Source organism: Drosophila montana, unplaced genomic scaffold, assembly GCF_035044405.1.
Source record: "Drosophila montana isolate Dmon_TW-CO22-7 unplaced genomic scaffold, ASM3504440v1 contig_2583_1, whole genome shotgun sequence".
Classification (NCBI taxonomy): domain Eukaryota; kingdom Metazoa; phylum Arthropoda; class Insecta; order Diptera; family Drosophilidae; genus Drosophila; species Drosophila montana.
This window is the reverse complement of record NW_026997446.1, coordinates 508,157-533,998: the sequence shown is the minus strand read 5'-3', so window position 1 is coordinate 533,998 and position 25,842 is coordinate 508,157. Positions and strand designations below refer to the sequence as shown.

The 25,842-nt window shown below is 41.5% G+C and overlaps 1 protein-coding gene across 1 annotated transcript in view; it reads left to right on the top strand.

The window, feature by feature from the left end:
* The first annotated feature begins 1,077 nt into the window (after window positions 1–1,077).
* Window positions 1,078–25,842, top strand: part of Dnah3 (dynein heavy chain 3, axonemal) — a 47,069-nt gene continuing 22,304 nt past the window's right edge. The window contains exons 1-26 of the mRNA XM_064683191.1: window positions 1,078–1,408; window positions 1,720–1,923; window positions 3,973–4,014; window positions 4,110–4,379; window positions 4,439–4,590; window positions 5,247–5,344; window positions 5,413–5,560; window positions 7,542–7,658; window positions 8,549–8,715; window positions 8,777–9,068; window positions 9,121–9,540; window positions 9,598–9,763; window positions 9,822–10,036; window positions 11,996–12,186; window positions 12,867–13,051; window positions 13,834–13,951; window positions 14,707–14,854; window positions 14,924–15,081; window positions 15,865–15,931; window positions 17,166–18,056; window positions 18,133–18,237; window positions 18,301–18,471; window positions 18,758–18,905; window positions 18,965–19,066; window positions 19,125–19,239; window positions 20,752–20,920. Of these exons, the coding sequence (XP_064539261.1) occupies window positions 1,180–1,408; window positions 1,720–1,923; window positions 3,973–4,014; window positions 4,110–4,379; window positions 4,439–4,590; window positions 5,247–5,344; window positions 5,413–5,560; window positions 7,542–7,658; window positions 8,549–8,715; window positions 8,777–9,068; window positions 9,121–9,540; window positions 9,598–9,763; window positions 9,822–10,036; window positions 11,996–12,186; window positions 12,867–13,051; window positions 13,834–13,951; window positions 14,707–14,854; window positions 14,924–15,081; window positions 15,865–15,931; window positions 17,166–18,056; window positions 18,133–18,237; window positions 18,301–18,471; window positions 18,758–18,905; window positions 18,965–19,066; window positions 19,125–19,239; window positions 20,752–20,920 (5,088 nt within the window). The 5' untranslated portion in view covers window positions 1,078–1,179. The remainder of the gene's footprint in view (window positions 1,409–1,719; window positions 1,924–3,972; window positions 4,015–4,109; window positions 4,380–4,438; window positions 4,591–5,246; window positions 5,345–5,412; window positions 5,561–7,541; window positions 7,659–8,548; window positions 8,716–8,776; window positions 9,069–9,120; window positions 9,541–9,597; window positions 9,764–9,821; window positions 10,037–11,995; window positions 12,187–12,866; window positions 13,052–13,833; window positions 13,952–14,706; window positions 14,855–14,923; window positions 15,082–15,864; window positions 15,932–17,165; window positions 18,057–18,132; window positions 18,238–18,300; window positions 18,472–18,757; window positions 18,906–18,964; window positions 19,067–19,124; window positions 19,240–20,751; window positions 20,921–25,842) is intronic.

The following is a 25,842-nucleotide window of genomic DNA, read 5'->3' as shown; positions in this document are numbered from 1 at the left end:
TCTATATTCGAATCTTGGGGTAAGGTTTCGACATGAATTTCGACTAAAAAATGTGTGTTCAGGTTTGAATGCCAGATTAATCTAGAGGGAAAACCATGAAGAAAACGCCAAATTAGGCAAAAATTGGATTAGATTTGACTGAGTTATGGGGTCGGGAAATTTTGACCTATGTCTAATTGCATTTTAAGAAGCATTTATTCTCCATTTGAACTTGCACTTTCAGCTAGTTTTAGCGGCTTTTCCGCCAAGTTGCACAACACCGTCGGGAATTGCACACGTTGCAAGGGATGGCGCGCGTTTGGCTTATTATTATTATTATATTTATTATTGAGAACATATAATCAGGTTGAATGACGAGGAGGGCGAGTACGTTGCCTGCCGTCAATGTGTTGGCATAATAAATACACAGTGAGCCAGACGAGAGGGGGAGGAGGAGGGGGGGGGGGCAAAGAGCAGCTGTAGGTCCCGGCATAAAATGGTTGGCATCGGCAACAGGAGCAGAGGGCAGGAAGTGTACGTGTATCCTTCATAGAGTCGGGAGTTCGTGTATTTGTTGTGCTTTATTAAAAAATGTGCGCTATTCAAGAAATGCTGCCCGGGTTACCTGCAGCCGGAGCAGTTGCCTGGTTGCAGTCTCTATACACAGCACACACAAGTATCAAATATTATTGAGCTGAAAAGGAGCGGGCGGGCTTTGATGGAGTGTCAGCTCCAGCTCCAGCTCCAGCTCCGTGTCTCCTTCTCCATCAAAGCGCTGCTCGCCAGCTGCTGTTAGTCTAACTCCGATAACCACATTTGCAAGCCAGCCAGCCGTAGTCGCAGCTGGAGTTTGGGTATTTGCTGGTTGCGCTGGCAACGTTGTTTGTCCGGGCTGTTGCCATTGCCTCCGATCCGAAGTTTGTTTATAAACATTTCACGTATATCAGAGAGCGCGCGCCGGCCACACAAATGTCCGTGCTGTAAACTTTTATTATTAGAGTTTTTTTTTGTAGTTTTTTTGTTATTTCAACGTGTATTTTGTCTGGCGAACAATGTCAGAAAAAACAGTATAGGAGCCCCGCCCCAGCAATAAAAGCAACAAGAGCAACATTTTTTGGTTTATTTCTTTGTTTCCCATTTAAACAACAACAAAACATAAAAAACGTTGCAAACGTGCCGTCAACGTCGCCGCCCCCAAACATGTCCTCGAAGAAGATCGGGCCCGAACGGCGGCCCTTCTGTGATCCCCGCCTGGCCGATGCTAACTTTCGCAGGCAGCGAACGCTGCACCTGAAAAAACCTGTCGTCGAGGTTGCGGCAAAGAAGAGCGGCAAACGGCCGATCAACGATTGTCCCTTTTTCAATATGGAATACGGATTCGATGAGCTGCCCCTCGATCCGATCAAGGACTTTCTACAGGAGAAAATCTGTAAGTCCGTTGATGCAGAGAGCAAGAAGGGGCATGTAGTTCGGTTTCCCGGAGTTGGGAATACACTTGCAGAAAATTATATAAATATATATAAACTGTCCGATAGTTAAGCTCACGATGCGAATATCTGGGAAACGAAAATGAAACTATCAAGCGATAGTTATTGTCGGTCGGATTGGGTTGACTTGGGATGGATATATGTCCTGTCTTGCCTTCTCTTTAAACTTGAAAGACAGCCCAAACCTCTTCCAAATTGAGAGACATCCCCTTTTGTATAACTTTCTTTACATTTTCTTTATTATTCCCATTAGCCCACATGCAAAACGATACGATTGTTGGCCGCTGCAATCGGGAGTTTGACTTTCACAAGTACGATCTGGTGAATGTGAAGGCAAAGTACACGGAATGCGAGGACGATAGCTTGCAGGAGCTGGAGCTGCAGGACATTGTGATGCCCGAACAGTTTGAAATGCTGCGCGATGCCAAACATCATGAATACAATTTTGATTCAACGGGTGAGTTGTGAGGGCCAAAAACAATATAAAAAGGGTAGACAAATAACAAAGTGGCCTAACAACATTTAACAAAATTCAATAAGCAGCAGCAATAACAGCATGCGAAAAGTTTACCACAGAAACATAACACTTAATACTTTATTAAATGTGAAAAACATGCACACAGCACAGACCATGCCCACGACCGCGCCCACGACCACGCCCATGCCCATGCCCACGCCCATGTCCATGCCTAATTTTGGCTGCGAGCAGGGCCGCAGCGTGGCAGCTCGTTGGAAAATTGTTCACCTGCAAACATAAAAATTTCAAACATTATCCTTTAAACATAAAATTTTATAACCAAAAAAACCAAAAAACAAATGCGTATGACATTTATTTGAATATCCTTTGGGAATGTAGTCCGCACCAGGCTCCAAATGCGAGAACTGCATGGCAACCATGGACCTTGTAACATGTTTATCATAGTATTTTATTTAACATTTACATGGAATATATATTTTGCATCTACTCTTCACAGAGTGAAGTACGCTCCTTTAATCAATAGATTGGCATGTTGAAAACTTGTTTAACTAGTAATAATTTTAATTAACTTCCTCAAATTTTAAATTAGATTGTTTGCCAAATATTTTATTTGCTCTTGACAGCATTTTCTGTCGATGCTCTATTAGAAGTGTGTACATTAGTCGCATATGATTAAATTTATACCCTGAACCCATTGAAAAAGGCCCTAAAGGGGTATAATGGGTTCTTATATACGTATGCTACAGGCAGAGGGAAGTATCTTCGAGCCAGTTAAGTAGATATATATTTGTGATCAGGTTGGCGATCTAGACATCTGACCCATCTGGCTGTCTCTCCGTATGAACTCTTTGCTCTCGGAACATTCAAATGCTACTTGAAGATTGAAACATTCTGATATATCATACGTAGAATTAGTTCATCATTGCCTTTCGATATCTTCTCCTATTTTCAAAATATATACAAACCGATTTTGTGATTTGTTTATGATCATAACACAATATATGCAGATTTCAAATATTTTATGTTCTTAAACTTCCCCCAATTCCTATCTAAATTGAAAGAAAGCTCTTTCAAAAGATAGAGCCTTGTGGTTTGGAATATAGGCATTTTGGAATGTCACATTTAAGCCCTAAAAATGTCCTTAAGATCGGACTATAATCACCGAAGTTCTTCAATAGCAGATATAACTTTCTGTGGGGCTTAGTAAGGAAGAATCCCATTGTGTGAGGCTTTGAGTAGAAGAATGTTAGCAAGTCTTCAAAGGTAGCTCGGGTTTAGGGTGTCTCCAAGTCGGGCATTCCCAACTGAAACACTCCTCCTTTTTTTTATAATTTTAACTTGTTTGGCAAAAGGGTGACTTTGTCGTTGCTCTGTGATAAAAATGTTTCATTTTACGTATAGTTTTTTAATATTTAATATCAGCCATGGATAGATGTAAATGCAAACAGAGCGCAGGGAGGGGGAGGAGGGAGAGTGGGGGGCGGTTGGATGGGTCGGTGGGCCACTCACACATGCAGCTGTATAATATGAGGTATAAAAGCATGTTGTCGATAAACATTAGCATAAAAATGTGACAAACATCATGATAGCAAATGGAATAGCGCCGGGGGGCATTGAAGAGGAGGGGAGAAGCATTGGGAGCAGAGGGAGGGAGAGAGGGAGGGTGCGAGGTCCATAGGCAGAATTACAGCTGGACAAGAGGGATGTGTGGGGGAGGGGGCACAAACAGAATGGCCGGCAGGAATGAAAATTAATTTGAGTTTAATCATTTTAAAAGCGAACTTTGGCTGCGCCCGGTGACTTTTATTTAAAACAATTTTCATTTGTGTTGCCTTTGAGCGAGCGCAACAAAAAAATTCGATAAAAAAATAACAAGAAAATCAAATATATGAAATGCACACACACACACACTCGCACACACACTCGCACACACACACACAGGCATGTTGATTGTACACATATCAAGTTCATGTGCAAATATTAAATGCGATTTTCATATTCATTTTTGCGGACTGTTTTTGCTTGCAGCTTGTAATCAATTTCCCTGGATTGACAAATGGATGGCCGGCGGTAATAAATAAATCTTTATATTTACATAGCGACAGCATTATTAAAAATTTGACACACACGCACACACACACACACACATGCATACACACGCACAGTGGTACCCAGCGAGAAGGAAATTTATGAAATGACCAACAAACTGCTGGACATTTACTGCAAGAGACGCGTTCGCATCTTCTACTTTGACTGCGGCACACGCTCCTCGCTCTGGTCCAACCATTTGCGCAGGCAGTACGGCACGCCCTCGGAACTGATAGGCGCCTATAATACGCCCACAGCGAGACATCTACGGGTGACGACGCTGCAAAAAAAGACCAAGAAAACCACATTCAAGGCGGGCGATCATTATGCCCTGCGAACGCCACAAGGTGGGGTATGAACTCCCCGAAATTAGTTCAATTGTAATACCCTCTGTCCATTTTCACAGAATGTCGCAACGAGCTGATGCGCGTGGGCAAGCTGATTGACGAGATGATTGATCCAGTTCTGAAGCAGGCGCAATATAATACGGAGCACGGCTTGCTTAAATATACAAAGGAAGGCGTGTGCGATGAACAAAATAAGGCGTACCGCAAGCTGGTAAATGTCCCTTGCAAAGGGTATTATAATTGAAGAGGACATATCTCTGAGCCCATTTAATATAAATATTCCCGATCAGTAACAACATAATAGCTGACGATAGACAAGTCCGTCTGTCTGTTTCTATGTCTTTGAATTTTGAAGATGTCTTCATAAAATTTGGCACAAATTCGCCTTCTTTTGCGGGCAATAATTATGTCGCAGTAGGCCAAATCTCACCACAATATCATATAGCTGCCATAGGAACAATCGACATAGGAAAAGACCGAACTCGGCATTTACTATGCCCTTGCGATATGATCAAAATAATATCTTCTTAGATCTCTTATATCATCAAGCTGTTCAAAGAATAGGAAACAACTTTTTGAATTTCAAGATATCTTGAACAAACTCAGCAATTACCAGCTTCATCGTGATCTTCATATATCTGCCAAGCCATATCAAGTCGAACTACAATATCATATGACTTTTCTATGAATAATCGATCGTAAGGTTATTTATATTCTTGCTTTAAGACCAACCAAACTAGCCAAATACGATCTTCGCTTGGCCTCTAACATTATAATTGGTCTCTATATATTTCCTTCAAGAACAAACTGCTGAAACTTGAAGTTTTTCTTTTTTATGAACTGCACTTATTTTAAATATCCTTCCAGCACAAGCCCATTTGCAAGGTGGTCAACAAGCGCATTCATCGTCGCAACTTTGCCACAAACGAGGAGTTTTTGCAATGTCTAAAGAAAATGGAGGCCACGTACGTGATTTCCATGCCCGTAAAGTGCCAATTCCTAGTCTAAGCTATCCCTTTTTTTTTCACTGCAGACGCTTCCCGTACATGTCGCCATTGCAGCCAGTGGAGCCGGAGGTTCAGAAATTGAAATTACTCTCCGAATATCAGCGCAAGCTTTCGATAGCCGAGGGCAAGTTTACATTGGCAATACAGAAACGATACAAATGCCTCGTGGAAAGCGTAAGTAATAGAATATCCGACAGACTCGAGCTTGCTTCAGCTAAGACGTGTTTGAATAAACGAATCAAACGAAGCTTGACCGGCTCAGTGAGTCAGCAACATGTTCGAGCTAATCGGTTGTATACTCGTCGCAACAAAAGGCGATTAGCTCGAACACAATCGAACTTGTCGAGTTTAAAGCGAGCTGGCAGAAATCGAGCTTAGTCGATAGACTCAACTTTTTGTCGCAACTCGAACCGTTTGAACCGAAAAGTTGGTCTTCACACGCTTCTACTACTACTCATGTATTCGAATATATGAAACTCTTTTCGGTTTACTCAATGCAGGGCTTAAGTAAACTTCTTGCCTTCTGCATAGTCAAATTTATTGAATTATGCAACTGACCAACATATGCTTAAAAAGGACATGCCGCAAGTTGACTCTGAGGAGATCCGCAGATGCGACTCCCACAGGCAGCATAATAAAAAGCTCATCAAAAATGAGCACCGACAAACATAAATAACTTTTATGCGTTTGCCCGTGTTCAAGTCCATGTCCGTGTCCGAGTGCGATGCCCGCCTCCGTTTCCGTCTCCGAGGTCCAAGTCCGAGACGCACATAAAAAATGATAATAATAAACTTAATACAAAGTAAATATGTGTGCGTGCGAGTAAATTAAGCTGCGTTGGCTTTTGGGCTGAGAAACGTGCTTATAAAAATTATATAATTCATAGCTCGTAAACATTATGGGTGGGCGTTTGTGGCGTGGCCAAAGTTATGAATAACGTGATTAGTTGTTAAAAAAAAAAAGAAAACAAACAAAGAAGCAGGCAAATAAACAGAGAAACTGTCTGAGAGTGTCAAAGGTGACGATTTGTTGGCGCTTTTATGGCTTGACGCTCTTAAGCTGTTAACTGCTGCACTTGACAGATATAAGAGATACAGACACAGATACAGATGCATACGCAGATACAGATATATATCTAGAGAAATGATATGCAGATACAGATACAGATACAGATACAGATACAGATACAGATACAGATACAGATACAGATACAGATACAGATACAGACACAGATACAGATACAGATACAGATACAGATACAGATACAGATACAGATACAGATACAGATACAGATACAGATACAGATACAGATACAGATACAGATACAGATACAGATACAGATACAGATACAGATACAGATACAGATACAGATACAGATACAGATACAGATACAGATACAGATACAGATACAGATACAGATACAGATACAGATACAGATACAGATACAGATACAGATACAGATACAGATACAGATACAGATACAGATACAGATACAGATACAGATACAGATACAGATACAGATACAGATACAGATACAGATACAGATACAGATACAGATACAGATACAGATACAGATACAGATACAGATACAGATACAGATACAGATACAGATACAGATACAGATACAGATACAGATACAGATACAGATACAGATACAGATACAGATACAGATACAGATACAGATACAGATACAGATACAGATACAGATACAGATACAGATACAGATACAGATACAGATACAGATACAGATACAGATACAGATACAGATACAGATACAGATACAGATACAGATACAGATACAGATACAGATACAGATACAGATACAGATACAGATACAGATACAGATACAAATGCAGCTTACTATATCATTGTAAGCTGGCAGGTATTATCCGGCTTTGCACGGGCCAAGTATTTATTTACTACCCATTTTACAAAAAGTCCTTAAAAATGAACTTAAAGAAGATCAAATGAAAATCAATAAACGCCTCATGCAACCGTTTTCCACTAATATTCCACTCTAATTGGCGGAATTTCTTATAACCCTTCCTCGTATTTATTTACATCACATACGTCCCTCATCTGTCGGTCAATCAGTCAATCGTTCAAGACAAATAGTTTCATATATGCAACTTTAGATACTGTCCTTTATTTGCAGATGTCCGTGCTGCAGCTGGAGACGTATCCCTCACGGCTAATACGTAAGGCCATACGGCACATCAATCCACGTAACGCAGTGCTGCAGGATGCCTACAGATTCATACTCCAGGAAGAGGTAAGTTCATGTCAACACGTTGCCAACTAGTCATATACCGACTCCATCTCCATCTCCGTCTCCATCTCCATCTCCATCTCCGTCTCCGTCTGCGACTGGGACTCGTGAGCGTCAACATTATTAGCAAACTTAACGCGCGCTCAAAAAGTTTTGGCCCAAAAGTTTGTCAGCAACGAGAACATATTAAACACGCTCCCGGACGTGAGGATGTCGAGCTCTTACAGCCACATGAATAGGGTATACGGGGTGCGGCGAGTAGAGGGGGTAAAGGGGGTTAAAGAAACGCGTGTTGATGTTTTGACGTGTGCTCCGCAGAAACTTTCGGCTTGGTATAGAAGCGCTGCTCAAGTCAAGCACTTGCCATCCAACTGGCAAATCAGTGCAACCAAGTTAATGAGCAGCAGGAACGTGTCTGACAAGCCGAATATTAAATACTCTAGCTTGAGGTATACCTCTAGAGCTATGCTTTGTGCTTAAATAAAAAAAATGTAATTGAATTGAATCCGACTGGAACTCTGAAATATAATGGTATGAGCTCGTAGTTCCCTAATTTGGAGCTACAATAAATACTTGTCGCAGCAAGGTTTGAACCAGCGACCTTTCGTTTATTGGTCCGACGCTCAGTTAACAAAGGCCACGTATTAAGCTGCGTTCCTCTTGAGATTTTTCATGCACATTTCGTGCAGAGTAATCTCCCACTTTAAGCGTATTCTTCCACTTGTGACATATTGAGTATCATAACTAACATACCCTATGCAAGCGTATTAAATACAGTTGCTGTCTGCACAGATTTGAGTTTTGCCGCAGCCGCAGCTGACGCCGGGGGGCTTATGGCAAAGTTGATGCTACCTTGTGCCGTCATGATTCACTGCCTAATCAACTCGTTACAGAAATATTGGCCCAAACTGCCGCCCGAGGTTATATTATTGGATTATCTGTTTGTGGGCGAGCGAGCGATACGCCTAGACTTTGCCATACTCCTGCTCGTTTGCCTCATCGATCTGCAGGAGGATTTTCGCTACCATGTCAAGCGCTCCTTTCTCCGCTATCTGCTGCAGTGAGTGCCGCATTTATTATAACATTTATTATGTTAAGTGCTGCCCCCCGTTCAATTGCAGATCCAATATGGAGCGCAAGCGTCTGCAACTGGAGCCGGAGCCGCCGGAATTTCCTGTACTGACCATAACCTCGCCGGTGCCGTGGCGTTCACGTCTGCTGCTCGCGAAAAGCCGCATTGGCGAAATGCTCATGATCACGCATCCCGCCGTGCAGGCCCTCAATCTGCTCTGGCATCAGCTCTACGGGGATCTAGTTATTGTCGATCTGTCCAAGCTGTTGCTCACGCAACGACCCCTCGATGCGGACGTCGTGCAGAGCTTTGTCAGGGACAGCTGTGCCAAAATCAAAGATGTGAGTTTATCTGCTCCTTTGCTTATACATAACTTTTTCCTTTCCTTGACAGCTTCTGGTTAACGATTGGCTGCCACGCTGTGCGGATCTGATGGATCTCATGCGCAATAGCTGGAAGGATCTGGTGCCCATGACGGGCAAGTACGGAGGTCGCGCGGACACGCTCTTCAAGTGCGTGCACGCCCTGATGTCGCGCCATTTGGAGAGTCTAATCAATAAGAGTCTGGCGTACTTTTTCAAGGTGCTCTGCGGCTACAAGAATGGCAATCAAATCGAAGAGTATTCCATGTTCGATGCCAAGCTGCGTCGCCGGCCCTTGATGACGCTCACCGTGTCCGTGGTTGGCGCCCATTTTGACAACGAGCCAATTGATTTTGGACCCGGCGTGCGGGACGATGAGAATATCTATCAATTCGATGCCGACGATGCGGATCCCTTTCAGGGGCCGGGTCAGCCTCAGTTTATAGAAATGGTAAGATTTTTTTGCAATGGCATATATCAGGGAATTTTGTATGAATATTTTGATTAGGGACCTGATATGGACGAAGTGGCTGTGTTTGAAATGGATCATGCCTGCAAGCTCTATATCTATCCGTATATGATGGAGCTGCCGGCCATTATAAGGGATCTATTTAAATGCATTTTGGCTGTGGGCTACGATATACCACGCCTCGAATATATCATGTCCGGTGGCGGTAAGCTAACACAATCTATAAATATTTAAAATTCTTATACGTATATGTTTATTCACAGTGCCTGATACCTATGGCACCCTCAATTTCATTGATGAGGATCATGTGGACTTTCTGTCGCTGTGCACCAAAGTCGAGGAAATAGTCAAGATCAATTTTCGTGGTGTAAGCGTCTACTTGAAGCCCATCTACAAGTATTACTACGGCTTGTTCAAGAAGATGATAATGCCTATGGTGGAGAAGATATGGACTGATAATACTCTGCCGGAATTGCTGGTGCGTATGAAATTTGAGTGGCTATTTAAGTGCGTGTGTATGTGTGTGTGTATTTATATACTCCTTTAATTTGAAGCCCGTTTGGCATCCCTGACATTCGGCATGCTCACAATGCCTTTGGGCGCTTGGCTGCGTCTCGCCTTGAAATGAATTTAATTATTTATTTCGATTTGATTATACGCAATGATGCGTAGAATTAACATAAAATTTCATTATGCAATATTAATAAACTGCTGACAGGCAGCTCGACTGACTAACTGACTAACTGACTGACTGTCGGAGTGACTGGCAATTTGTGTAATTGAACAAGTTGCACGAGTGCATTTATCTGTGTGTATCTGCAGCTGTGTCTACGCTGTTATACACTGTATACTATTAAAAGAAAGGGTATATAGCACGCGTCTACTACTCGAGGAATATAAGAGCAGGATACGTCATATTTGGTATGCTGGTTCTCGTAAATTCTACGCAGCTTATGGGACTTTCACTTCTTGGATACCTCGCACAGAATTTTCTAATAATAGGGGAACTAACTAATGCTTGAAATACGAAATAGTTAGTCCGAGTAATACCTTTTTACTTTTTACTATAATATATGCTTATAGTAATACCTTTTTTCTTCTTACTATAATATATACTTATAGTAATATTTTTTTTCTTTTTACTATAAGAGCTCGGACTAACTATTTCATATTTCAAGCATTTGTAAGTTCTCCTATTGCTAGAAGTATCTAATGGTAGATGAAAGTCAAGGATTATTTCATTTTGAATACCTCTTCCCGAATCTCACCCAACAACAAAATGGTTCAGTCCTGCTTTTTGGTATAGATACCCTCAAGCCCTTATGAATATGATTAAGAATATAATTATCCAAGCAAAAGAAAGAAAGAAAGAGTTTTCTACAGAGAAGTAATTGTATAGCATAGCTGGTTACAGTGAACTCTGCTAGTCGTGAACTTTCAGCTGGATCAGTGTCAACTGTTTCCTTTTTTGGGGTCGTAGGCGCCGACCTTTGCATTGTTGATGAAGGCAGCTGTTGAAGAGGGGGGCTTATATATTCGTTTGGAATTGTTAATTAAACTTTGTTCGATTGCTAATTCGAAGACTCTCGACTGCACAAAACTTGCCATGTCATTGGCTGTGCATAAAATATTTGGTTAGACAGCTGCATGAACAACATATCCTATATACACATATACAGTTTATAGAGCTCACAATTAACCCATTTTTGCCAGCCGTTTGCAGTTCACATTCATTAAGCTGAATGCAGCGTGCGACAATTTTTATGCCACATATTCGTTTTTTGCGCAATTTATTTAAAATAAAAATTGCTTCCGATTGCGAACGTTGCTGCAAGTTTTTTCATGCATGTAATGCAAGCTTGTGTCTATTTTTTATGCTCTGCACTCACAAAATGTGAAAAAAAGTGTTATAATAAAGTTGCGGCAAACTATGAATTCGAAAATGGGCATATCGTTTGATATATAAAGTAACAAATTTTTAAAGTATATAATAGATTTGTGGTGCACTTACATGTAAGGATTTGATGGGTGTATATCCTGGAATTAAGAAAAGAGACATGATTATATATAGAGATTATAGAGAATATTAAAAGGACTACGAACTATAATATCTTTTAAGTCTTGCAGAGGATATTATAATGTTGCTATAAAGAAGGTATAAAGTATTTATATTGTGAACATCCCATCGATATAATCATGTCCTCATATTGACACATATCGCAAAGTCAGTTACATAATGAAAGAGTATATAATGTTCGGCTCTTCGCAGATAACAGTTCGCTCTTGTTACTTATTGTAGCTAGTATATATACACACACACACGCATACACGCGTGCATATATACATTAATTTATATACGCATTTTATTTTTATTAAATGCATATTCATTTGCAACGATGCATCGCATCGCATCGCATTGGATGGGATCCGCCAACAGGTTGTTCAGGAATTAATGAAAAAATTGAACGCCATCAGCGATTCGACCTATTATCTGCGTGATTTCATACCGTTAAATTTGTTCCTGTTGGATAATCGTCACGTTAAAGAATCGCTGCGCATGTACGTGAAAAATATCTACGATTTTATAATTGATTTTTATCGGGCGCTCAACATGAACGAGAATCGCGCGTAAGTAAAACCCCTGGCTATAGAATTCGGAGAAAAGAATTTAATTCAAAATTCTGGATATCATATGGCATTCACTTTTTTATTTTCATTCATTCTCAGAACAAATATTTGCATTCGTGCAAAAGCGCAAAACGTTCTGAAATGAATTTCTAGATAAAAAGCAATTCTGGAACTAATTAATTCGCTTTTACGTTCAGTTTTTTTTCATATTAAATTGCTTACAGCAGAATTTCGCTTAAAGGTTAAAAATCATAAATATCTCTTAGAAATACGTTTTCTCAAAAAAAGATTTTGCATACTTAATAGAAGCGAAAAAAGCATAAATCATTACCAAGTAGAGTACAAAATTATCGAGAACAATTTCCTATAAAATAACATTTCTTGAAATAAGAATTCGTTTCCACCTTAGTTTGAGCCCAGCAGGATTTCAACATTAAAACAAAACTTCCCAAAAAGAAAGATTTAGTTTTGCGCTTAAGAATAATCAACCTTTGTGAGATTTTGACTTTGTTTCTACTTGATTTGAGTGCAAAATTCTTGGTTTTCTTTTCTCCGAAGCTAAATGAAGTGCAAATGCCTTTCATTCAAAGGTTTTCTGCTGACTGGCATTGGGCAAGGCTTTTACTTAATAGATTACTTTTAATATGCGCTCGCCACTTGCGGGTTTTTTTTTTTTGCAGCATCTGCGAGGAACTGGAGGAGATGTCCATGAAAGCTGGCGAACGGCCAGAGGAAACACCGGAAGTGGTTGCCCTACAGAACTATATAACCGAATGCCGTGAGATGCGCATATTTGCCATAAAAGATGAAATCAAGCTTGTGCTGAAACGTGTCGTATTCCTGCTGACACATGCATACCTGACCAGTAAGTGATGATGACCATATAAAGCAGGAGCCAGGTTGGCCGGTCGGAGGGGGGGAGGGGGCCGGCGCAGGGGTCAGTTTTGGGGCTAGGGTATGAAAGTTTCAAATGTTTGTGCAGCTGGCGTTAGTTTGTTTTAGACAGTTACTGCTTGTGTTGCAAGGGAGAGCGAGAGAGAGGGAGAGCGAGGAGCTTGGGGTGCGCTTAACATAATTAACCTCAACTAACAAGCTGAGTCTACTAATTGGTTTTATAATTACTTGCGGTGAGACACCAAACATTGAGCTGCGCTAAGCCCCGAAAATGCAGCTTAATGAGCTCAACAAATTCATGAATGTGTGAAAGTTGCTTTGACAACCGACAAATGCAGACAAAGCCGCCCCAGCACACACACACACACACAAAAACACACACACAAAAACACACACACACACTCGAACATAGAGCAGCTGCCTAGCCAGACAATTGCGATTTATCGTCAAGTGCCGTGTGTATCTTTCAAAGAGCTACAACGTGTGCAAGTTGTCTCCGACATCTGTTCATCTGTCCATCTGTCTGTGAACTTGTCACACCAAATGCGAGCCGGCAAACTTGTCGGTGGGCATCAAAGATGCTCGTGTAGTACACATAATTAATTAGTTTGCCCGAAAAACGCGCGTTGCCAATTAATTAAGAGTTAAGCACAGTTAATAAGGAGCATGCAGAACAGCACAAGAGAGAGAAAGAGAGAGAGAGAGAGTAAGAGAGAGAGAGAGAGTAAACACGTGATTCCACTTGTCCAACAGGCGATGAAATTCATCTGAATTCCCGCACATTTATACTGCCCGGTGAACTGGAAGAGGTTCTAGATCTGAGTGCCGCGCGCCTGGCTGTGGTGCGTGATAACCTGGAGATGGCATTGAGGTAAGTTTACGTACCTCAAAATATATCTAAGTATATGTAAACAACTTTTTCGTCTGACTGACTGACAAATTGACATGATTGATTGACGATCAAAGCACATCACAAACCATAAGAGCTTAGCTGCTGGAAAATTGGTTGTGTGAAACATTTAAGATTTCCGTTTGGTTCGTTTTAAACTCGTTTTCAACTTCGTGAACATTTTTAAGAGACGTGTTTTACACTCTTCGAAACTTCCCACGACCCCGGGCAAGGTTATGGGGGTTTCATGCCCGTTTATAGAAAAGCCAAAATCCTTGATTTTATATATAATGACAGTACGGTGGCCGGGCAAGGCCGAGCAATACTTATTAGTAGGAATATATTTTTCAATACATATGTATATCGACTATGAAACGAAGCAGGAAAGTTGGTATTGTGAAAAATATTAGGTTTCTATTTGATTGACTTTAAACTCGTTTTCATCTTCGTGAAAATTTAGAAGAGAACCATGGCTGGGAAATGGGTGTCTGATTATGGAGAAGCCAAGCCACAGGGACTAAAACTGACTTTACATATAATGAAAGTACGTCGACTTAAGAGTAGGAATTTATTTTTCAATACCTAGTATATCCGCAATCAAAAGTGCAACCCACTCAGACAAACTTTGAGGATAAAATTGACTCTTAATTAAGCAATGTACCTTGACCGGGCAAGGCCGGGTAAAATATCATACTAGGAACGCATATTTCTGAATACATTGCTTTTTAATGCCACAGAGAACGCCGCCTGCAGTTTGAGAAGCTGCTCATCCAGGAGAAGCGTACCATGGATGGCTTCCGCATCAGGGAAATACGCGATGTGCTCACTTTGGATGAGCTCAAGGAGCGTGTGGATACTGTGGACCTGCTCTTTAATACCATAGAGGTGAGTGCGGGGGGACAGGTGGGGTTTATTTGCGAAAATAATCTTTTGGTGTGTTGATTGCGCCGGCAGAATCTTAGCCGCGAGGCGAAGGCCATTAACGTGGAGGAGGGTCTGCTGCAAATTGATATCTCCGCCTTTCCGCTGCTGGGCGAAATCATTGAGAAAATGGAACCAATTGAGAAACTATGGAAGACATCGTACGAATTCGAAAAGGATTATCTCATTTGGTAAGCAATGGCAACGTTCAAAACGATTGCAATTATTTCAGACAACGACAACGGCAACGACAACGACATGGTCTCAGCCTGAGTAGCTCTTGGCTCCTTTGGGCACTTGTCGCAAATGACAAAATATTTGAAATTGAAGTGCCAGCCAGGCAGACAGACAAACAGCCAAACAGCCAGTCAGGCAGCTAGCCAGGCAGTCGGGCTGGGCATTTCCACTAGCATTGCCTGACTCAAATCCGCAATGCAAATGCCAGCAGAAAGTTGACTTGAAGTGCAGCGGAAAATAGCCAGATTTTAGTTGTTGTTTTTGTTTTTGTTTTTGTTGCACAAAACTTGTACTGGTAGCCTTTTTTTTTAATACCCTGTACCAATTGAGCAGTGTGTGAAAGGAAGGGTATTATGGAATACTAAGGTCCAGTCAATCTAGCCATGTTCATCTGTCCGAGCTTGGAAAGAAGAAGGCTTGGATCTAGCTCATCCTTTAGCCCGCACAGATCGAGTTTACTTCATCGATATATTACTTCTTTTGAATGATAAATGATGATAAATGATCGATAAATATCGATATCGATATCCTGTTTTTTGAATACATATTTATACACAGTCGAATGCCATATTTCTACCCAAAAAATCAGACTATACGCACTTTAGTTATTCAAGAACAAGGGTGCAGGGTGATTTCCACGTCGGTTAACCCCCGACTTGTGCACTTTTACTTGTTTTCTTTTCGTTTCACTTTTCTACTGCAGTTTTGTATATATTTCTATTTACATCTTTTGCCAGGATGTTCGAGCGCTTCGAATGCCTTAATGCGGATGGCGTGCGGGAGCAGATCGAGACCATGTTCAAGGTAAGTAGTTGCAAGTCGGAATCGGAAGTTGAAGTTGTCATTGCAGTGCCAGGCGGAAATAAAAACGAGCAGCGTGCAACGAGTCCAACAGTAGCAGCAACAGTAGCAGCAACAGCAGGGGCAAAGTTTGAGCTCTTGTCGCATTTCTGTTGCTTCTGTCGCATTTTGCAGCGCTGGCCATGCATGTCTCTGTGCCTGTCTCTGTGCCTGTCTCTGTTCCGTCTGTGCCGCCATGTGCCCCGGTTCCATTCGTAAGCCAATGTAGCAGCTAAAATGCAACTAAAAACCTCAAGCCTCCGGCGGCACCGGCTATCCTAGCACAAAAAACATGCCGAAAAGTATGCAACGAAAAAAATGCCAACATATTTGGCGGCAACTTGGCCAGCTAAGCGAGCGGCTGTGCCTTGTGTGTGTGTGTGTGTGTGTGTGCCTGTGTGTGTGTGTGGGTGTATTAGGTGGTTAGCATTGACAAAAAAATGTAGCTCAAAGCGCAAAGGCAACGGCAACGGCAGCTGAATTGAATTTTTTGGCCCAGCTGAAGCAGCAAAGTGGAGACACGCAGCAAACAACTAAACACATTTCAGTCGGGTATAACAGACTGCATAATACTCTGTGCAACGCGTGAAGTCAGCGGACAGACGATAGGAGAGATTGAATCGAATGCCAAGCTGAAAAATCTATCTAGGTTTATGTAGATCCCAGAACTTATGTACTTTAACTAAAACCACAATATTTCTCTTACTTCTGGATAACATTTCCATTCTCATTGTGAATTATCATAAGGTGTCTTCGTCCGTTTTTGAATTTTTGAAAATCACACGAAAATAAGAAATAAGTTAGGAAACAATTTAAAAAATCATTTCAGATATACCCTAGAATTTTGGGACCTTTGTGGCGTTTGATCTATTTTAGGCTCTCACAATATCCTTGTCGGATTTGGTAACTGTGAATGATATAGACTTTTGCAATTTAACAAAAGCCAATATGCTCGTTTGCACTTGTTGAACAGCGTATAGAAAGCAAGCGGGAGGGGCTCTCGGTTCCCATTTAGTCGGCTTAGCAGACACAGGGAGTCGGATTTCAAGCTGACTTTAAAGAATCAACGCTACACACACCCATACACACACATGCACACCCACACACACATGCACACCCACACACTTGACACTTGACTCTGTGCGTTTCTTGCCCACTCTACACTAATCATCATCATGGCCATCATTATCCCCATCAGATTATGCACAAGCTGGCGCGGCAGCTCTCGTACAATCCGGTTGCGAAACGTGCCGCAGAGCAGATGCGCATCAAAATTGAAAAATTCCGCGTCTATTTGCCAGTCCTTGACTCCATATGCCGGCATGGGCTGGAAAAACGGCACTGGGATAAGATATCGGCAATTTTGGGTCGCCAGATCAATCCGCGTCTGTATCCGACGCTTAAGGATATGATTGATGCCGATATAATGAGCATATTGCCGGAGCTGGAGGAGATTGCGAATGCGGCTGGCAAGGAATACGACCTGAACATGGGCCTGAAGAATATGCAAAATGACTGGAAGGATGTCATGTTTGAGGTGCTCCAGTATCGCGATTCGGACACGCATATCCTGGCGTCCATAGATGATATCCAAACGCTGCTGGATGACCACATAATGCGCACGCAGGCGATGAAGCGTTCGCCATTTATTGTGGCGCTTGGCTCCAAGGCGGACGATTGGGAGGAGCGACTGCTGCTCATCCAGAACATCATTGATGCCTGGACAAATGTGCAGGTCACCTGGATGTATCTGGAGCCCATATTCAGCTCGGAGGATATTATGCGCCAAATGCCGCTGGAGGGGCGCAACTTCAAGGCGGTGGACAAAATCTGGCGGCGCATCATGAAGAACACGCTCAAGGATAGGCACGCTATGGCCGCCACCGAATATCCCAATATGCTGGAGATATTCACCAAGGCGATTGAGGATTTGGAAACGGTGCAGAAGGGCCTGAACACATATCTGGAACAGAAGCGTCTGTTCTTTGCCCGTTTCTTCTTTCTGTCCAACGACGAGCTGCTGGAGATACTCTCCGAGACGAAGGATCCCATGCGTGTGCAGCCGCACTTGCGCAAGTGCTTTGAGGGCGTGAGCATACATTTGAACCGGCGAACTGCCAGTTGCTGGTTCGGCGTTTATGATGATAATTTTTAAATCCTTTCAGATTGGCACGCTGACCTTTGACGACAACATGGAGATCACGCACATGATTAGCGATGAGGATGAGCGCGTTTCTCTCGTGCGCAAAATCAATCCACAAGCGGCAAATGTATGTTGGGGGAGAGGTTTGCCTGTCTGACACAAATCCGTTGCTAAAGTCGACTTTTCACAGGGTTTGGTTGAAATCTGGCTGAAGGAGGTGGAGTTTGTGATGCTGGATAGCGTTATGGAGCAAATGAAAGAGGCCTGGGAGGACTATGCCTTGGTGGATCGCATTTCCTGGGTGGTTTCCTGGCCTGGCCAGGTTGTTCTGGGCATTTCCTGCGCCGCCTGGACCTATGAGGTAAGCAACTCCATATTGCAACCGCAAAATCAACCACAAAGACGACAGCTGCCCCCCAGACAGCTGGCTGTCACTCTCTGTCTCTGACAGTGCGATTAGCCACGCTTCCTTCGCCGCCGCCTGCTGCTCTTTGTGCGGCGCTTCTCCCTTCTGGGCTTTGAGCGTGTTTCTCTGTTTAAAATTGAAAATCATATTTTGCCATTTATTTGCTTGCCCAGCAAAGCCGCAGCTGCTGCTGTTGCTGCTGCTGTTTTTCCTGCACTTTATGCTATTTACTTTTTGCCAGGTGGAGGAAGCCATTGAGAAGAAACTCCTGCCGGCATATTTGGAGAAGTCGAATACCCAAATTGGCGACCTTGTTCAGCTCGTGCGCACAGATCTTCAGGCTGGCGTACGCATTGCTGTGGAGGCTCTCATTGTCCTGGATGTGCATGGTCAGTTGTAGTTGGATAGATCCCCATTTCTTAAGAACTAGCTAATTTATTTAATACAGCGCGCGATGTGGTCAAGTATTTGGCGGACTTGCGGGTGACGAGCTTGCAGGACTTTGATTGGATCTCACAGCTGCGCTACTATTGGAAGGTCGATGAGAGTAGTAGGTTACCCTGCATAATTTACTTAAGTAAAACTGAACTCTCTTTTTTGCCCTGCAGAAAACGAGGACTGGGTGTGCGTCAGCATGGTCGTCACAGAGGTTAAGTATGGCATGGAATACTTGGGCAATTTGCCGCGTCTGGTCGTGACGCCTCTCACAGATCGCTGCTACCGGTGGGTAACAAATTTAATCACACACACACCTGCTTACACCCGCACACACACTCCCACACACATGCAAATATTAATTGACAAAACGTTTGCAAAGCAGCTGAGCCTTTAGCCAAAAGCACGGCGTTGGCTCGCGGCCTTCTAAAAGTCATGAAAGGCAAACGTTTATTGGAAAAATATTTATTTTATTTCGCTGCATTTTAAATTTATTTTCATTTTACAACAAAATACGCCAAAAAGAGCTGAAAACCTTTTTGCGATGTTTAAGCTGCCTGCGACAAACGCGAACAACAGCAGGACACAGCCAGGACATAGCCAGGCCGTTGCTGCTGGCAAGCTGGCAGAAAGGACATTTTAATGGGGTTTCCGATAAAACTTTTATATTAAACAAATAAATCAATGTTGGACAGTTTTTCACACACAAACACACACCCGCACACACATGCATAGTTAAAAAACGAGAGTATAGATATTTACCGGAAATGCTAAAAAATATACAACCGACCAACGCGAAGCTGGCAGCGCTGCCAATATGATAAAAATATGAACTTGCACAGGCAAAAAAAAAATGAAGTAGAGAAAAAATAAAAATTACAGCGGGGCAAAAAGCTTTTGTCGTGTGGAAGATTAAATACCCTGGCAGCAATATTTTATATATAACCAAAAATGTGTTGACAAAAGTTGTCGATAGAGAAACTCTGAGAAGGTTTAGATTTAGCTCGGGATTGAATTTGTGCTAGTCGGAAATATAATCGCAAAATAAAAATAATAATACCCTAGTAGCAATATTTTAAATATAAGCAAAAGTGTTGACAAACTCAGTTGATAGAGAAACTTTGAGAACTTTTGGATATAGCTCAGGACAGAAAATTTTTGCTAAGTAGATGGAAATATGATCTCAAAATAATATCCCTTATCCCAGAAACGTTAGTTAAAGTCTTACGTATGCTTCCTGGTTTTTGAATATATAAGTAAAACTTAAAGTTTCGATGTTTTTGAAAGTGGTAAGAGACTCGGCTTAGGGTTCGAACCAGCACCCTGGCTTTAAGTCGGCGAACAAGAATAACGCGTGAGCATGGCTTTCTCTTTATCCATTTAATCAATTTTTAATTATTTGGCTTTATAGTAAAATATTTGAACTAATCAACAAAGATCATATCCGTTTTTGAGCCGGTTCGCATCTGGAGCCAATTCGTTCCAATTAGCGAGCGACCACTGTACATCTTTTATAGGCTCAAAGATGTCTCGCTGCTGTTTGTCACAAACATTCGCCCAGCATTATTATACCCTTTTCTCCCCTGGGCAGGGCATAAAAACGGGCTGTTAGCAGGCAAAAAAAAAGAAAGGAATACCCATAAATGACAATTTTTTAAGCTGCAAAAAAATGCAAACAGATATTAAAAACATACTTTGGCGCTTTGCCTCCTGCAACGCAACGCAGCACACACACACACACACACACACATCTGACTGTGAAACCTCTTTTCTAATTCTCTGTTTTTTTTATTCGCGTAGCACTTTGATGGGCGCTTTGAAGTTGTGCCTGGGCGGCGCGCCCGAAGGACCTGCGGGCACTGGCAAAACGGAGACCTGCAAGGATCTGGCCAAGGCCGTGGCCAAGAAGTGCGTCGTCTTCAATTGCTCCGACGGCCTGGACTACAAGGCGCTCGGCAAGTTCTTCAAGGTGAGTTTTGTGTGTGGTTTGCGATTCCGAGAACTGCGTCGCGCTGTCTGTCCCGCTCGCCCGGCCAGCTAATTGATGGCCCCCAATGTTGGCCAACAACATTAATCAAAAAGAACCTGTCCCAGGCACTGGCACGCGCAGCTATGATGACTTTCTGTATACACACACGCGCGCGATACACTGAGCGAAATACACTACATACATATATTGACTAGCCCAGTTTGTTAATCTTCTAAGTTTTGAATTTGTTTAGCTGAGCTCGATATTTATATTTTTTATAACTTTTTAAGTTTCGATTTTCCAATTTGTGCAATACACTGAGAAAAATACCCTATAAAGATTTTGTGGTTAAGATTGTTAATCTTCTAAGTTTTGAATTTGTTTAGCTGAGCACGATATTAATATTTTTAAAACTTTTTATGTTCCGATTTTCCAATTTGTGGAATACACTGAGAAAAATACCCTATAAAGATTTTGTGGTAAAGATTGTTAATCTTGTAAGTTTTGTAATTTGTTTAGCTGAGCACGATATTAATATTTTTAAAACTTTTTATGTTCCGATTTTCCAATTTTTGGAATACACTGAGAAAAATACCCTACATAGATTTTGTGGCTAAGATTGTTAACCTTCTAAGTTTGGAATTTGTTTAGCTGAGCTCGATATTTATATTTGTATAACTTTGACCTATATTTTATTTTAATATACGTCTTATTTGTGTCTAAGGATTTGTTTGTATCTATGTCTGGGATCTATTTGTGCTTTTATTAAAACACAATTTATCTATTTTTTGTCCAGTATATTTAGACTCTGACGCTTAAGTTTCTCAATCTTAAACCTTTGGAATACCAATGAGAACTAATTAAGTTAATTCTTTTTCATTATCCAAGCCTAACCAAGTTAAAAGGCAAGGTAAAAAATCTAGAATGATTTACAGAGAGAAATATTATTAAGTTTATGAAGCTGCGACCCTTAATGGGCAAATGTTTGTAACATTTAGTAGGCAACATCTAAAGCCCTTCTTTTCTGCCAGTGTAAATTGATACAGATATATTTGCGTTTTTCGTGTCCAGACACAGCGGAGCCGTTCGCCGTTCGCCAGTTGCTGCCTGTGGCTAAGAATATCGAATGTACACAAAGAGATACACACAACTAGATACGGAGTTATATGGAAATTTATGCAGTTCTATGGGCTGACTAATTAGGCAGTTTGTGAAAGTAATCGCCGTGGCGACTAGTTGGTCAACACGAACTAAGCCAAGTGTGTGGGACTTGAGCCAAAAAGCTTTCGTGAGCGCCTCACTTCAAATCTATGCAAATTTTTATTAGCAGGTCGTTAACCGCACACGCATATTTACACACACGCACACACACACACACAGAGAGAGACACACATCTTAAGTGGGTGCTGTAGTTTTGTAGTAAAATTAATGCGTGTTTTAAGCCACTAATCGCTTAATTCTGTAGCACGCCTAATTGCATAATGGCTTAGAGCCCCCCTATCATCATCAGATGCGGACTGGGTATGGGTTTCGCGTTAATTTGCATGCGAAAATAATGGCAAAGTTTAGCGCGAATCGAGCACAGACAGAACAACAGCAACAACAACAACACGAAGAACCCGAAAATTGAACGTTCGAGTTTCGATTTAGATTAATTTATTATACCCTAAACCCATAAAAATGGCTAAAAAGGGTATAATGTGTTTGTGCAAATGTATGTAACAGGCATAAAGTATTTATATTCTTGATCAGCATCAACAGTCGAGTCGATCTAGCCATGTCTGTCTGTCCGTCTGTCCGTCCGTCCGTCTGTTCGTCTGTCTGTCCGTTTGTATGAACGCAAGGATATCAGAAGACCTAGAGCTAGAGACTTGAAATTTTGGCTGTAAGTCCTCCTAGTGCCCGCGCAGATCGAGTTTGTTTCCGATATTCGATAACTTGCCCCGTTTCCAAGTAATCGATAAAAATCGATTTTGAGCAATTTCGGTAAATAATATGAGCTAGAGTCACCAAACTTGACATGTAGCTTCTAAAATAGTATATATATATATTAAGTATCTTTCAGTTTATACCTATCGCCGGTTGAAAGAAGAGAGTTTAGGGTATCCCCTAGTCGGGAGCTCCCGAGTAGAACCAGTTACTTGTTTTATTTTAGTGCCAAGCGTGTTGCTTGCCATTTATTCACTTTAAGCTGATGTTTATTTGTGGATGTGTTTTTTTATTTGTTTTTATTGCTGCCTAGTTTTAGAAAGTAGTTTCTATGTTTTCATGCTGATTGCTCACATCCATTTCGCCTGCGCCCCTCAGCTTCAGCTTCAGCTTCGGCTCCCTCTGTCTGTCTGTTGTCATAATGTTTCGGAAGTCGTAAATTTTCCGCACGCAGTCTGCAGTTTTGTCAGGGCAAAACAATTTTGCAAGCAATAAAATAATTTGCAATTGGCAAACAATTCAAACTATTTCGATTTCGATTTATGCCTGCCCAGATATGTATGGCAAACATGCTTGCCAGAAACATTTTTGGTCTGGCTGCATCTCTCTCGTCTCCCCAGTAAAAATGGAAATGCCCATAAAATGCTCGCCACAATGTTGTTGTTCGAGGGGTATTCCGCAAAAACAAAAGGCAGCATATCGCATGAATTGGGCAAAACTTCTCAATGTCTATGAATCTATGAGCGGATGGAGTGCTGCTAACCACCACGAACAAAAAGGAAGCTGCCAACTCGATGCGCGAGTATTCCGGCTGCCAATGGCAACAAACCACTTTGATGGAGTTCAAAGTATCCAATTGCCACGCGTTCTGTGTGCAAAGGCGCAGCACTGAAAAAAGAGGCACAAACAAGGCCCACACACACACACACGCACTTCTACACACATGCTGATGCTGGCGCTAATTGCACAATAGGAACATGGACTATGACTAGAAAAACTGTGCGAACGCGCAACAGCATGTAAAACAGGCTTTGAGTGTAGTTGCCACATCGATACGGTTGTGCTGCTTCTTCTGCTGTAAGAGCTATTTTCTAGCTACATTTTTGGCTATTTTCAGCTGTTGAAATTTACAGGTGTCTGCAATTCTGACTATTATATAACTGATTTAGCTATTTCTATTTAAAGCTACTTCGAGGAATATTTAAAATTTCAAAGAAATTGTGCACAAATTCTCTGACTTGTTCAGCTATTTTTTTAGATTTAGATTAAGAAAAACAACCTTTTACTAAAGATGCGCATCTATATGTGCATATAACTAGTTGTCTTGGCCGATTTACTGACGCTTTGGTGATTAAAGCCTTGTCTAAGCCGGAGAATGCACGCTTCGACGAGGTTTTTAAAAACTCACCCGCAAGCGTGGAAAATTCGCGGAAAACGGCTGCATTGAACTTTTTGTTATTACCAGCCGACCGGCTTCAAACACAGTTTCAAAGATCTTAGTAAAAATGTATTTAAGACGTGTTTTACACAAAATCTACAAGAATTCGAAGAAGATTTGCCCGTTTATAGCTGGGTAATAATAGGGTCAACAAAAGCTAATGATTACCAGATATCACGTCTGCGATTTCAATCTATTTTTTTATATTTTATTTTATATCATTAAACTCAAATTTTGAGAGATTAGTTAAGCTCTTAATTGCTTAGTTTGGTCAATACATCTTGAAAAACAAACAAGTTTCTAAAAAAAACCTTCAATTTCGACTGCGTGTTCTGATAGCAGCTATATCATAATGTGGTCGAATCAAGTCGATCGTCAATTTATCATTATAAGCGAGACTGGAGACTAAAAGAGACTAGTTTGTGCAAAACAGACAGACTAAAATGCATAATTAATTAGGTATATAGTATATAGCATACTTTATGAGATCGAAGATGTCAATCTTCTATATCTACACTTTAAATGAAGATCTATAAAAAGTTTATACAATTTTATAGCCTGGTTTAAAGGTCGATTTGAAGAAACTATTAAACATAACAGAGTCGGATGATTGTCAGTCTTAAGACAGCAAAGTCTTTAAATTTAAATCCGCTTCTATTCTCATATTCTCCAGAATTATCCTTATACCTAAACATCTATAAAATTAGTTGAAGAAGCGCTTTTCTGCTACTCTGGCCCAGCCTCTGTCCATTGTGCAGCACAGCACAACAGTCAGTTGGCATATGTTACGAGCACTTCGAGTACGCAGCTATGCAGCTGCATAAAGCTGCATATTTATTGCAACATGCAAAAGAAAAGCATATCAAAGGGCGTACGTATTCGTATTGGTCCCCTAGTCCACACAGTCCACTCAGTCCACTCTCGCCTGACCCCAACGCCCGGAACCACATACCGTAGGGCAGCCCACGCAACAGCGATTCCTCGTGTACATCTCTGTAAACCCTGTTGCAATGTTTGTGCCTTTGCCGTTTGTCGAGGCATTGGCAACTACACACACAAACACACACACACACTAATACACAAAGATACACACATTCGGAACGAAATCGAACCGTAACCGAAAGGAACAGAACCGAGAACCGAGCGATGAGAAACTGAAAATAATGTTTATGCTGCTGTTTGCTTTTGCTATTTTTGCCATTTCTCTGCTGAATGCGTTTTGTTATACATACACCCCTTGCCCACGCAACCTTGCCACGTATGTATTTCTATTCTTTTGATACCCTGTACCCTTGTGATTAACGGGCATATATGTGGGGTGTATTACATTCGACGAGTGGACATGCTCTTTTCGGGATTATGAAAGTTAGAAATTAAAGTGTATTCGAAATGAGAGAGTCTCTAGATCTTATCTATACTTATGCTAGGAGAAATTACCCGGCGTTGGTCGTCTGCCTAGTTTAATTTTTTATAAATATACCAATTAGTAATTTCCGCTGGGTTTGAACCGGCGGCCTCCCGCTTTTTAGTTCAACTCTAGCTATAATCAATTGTT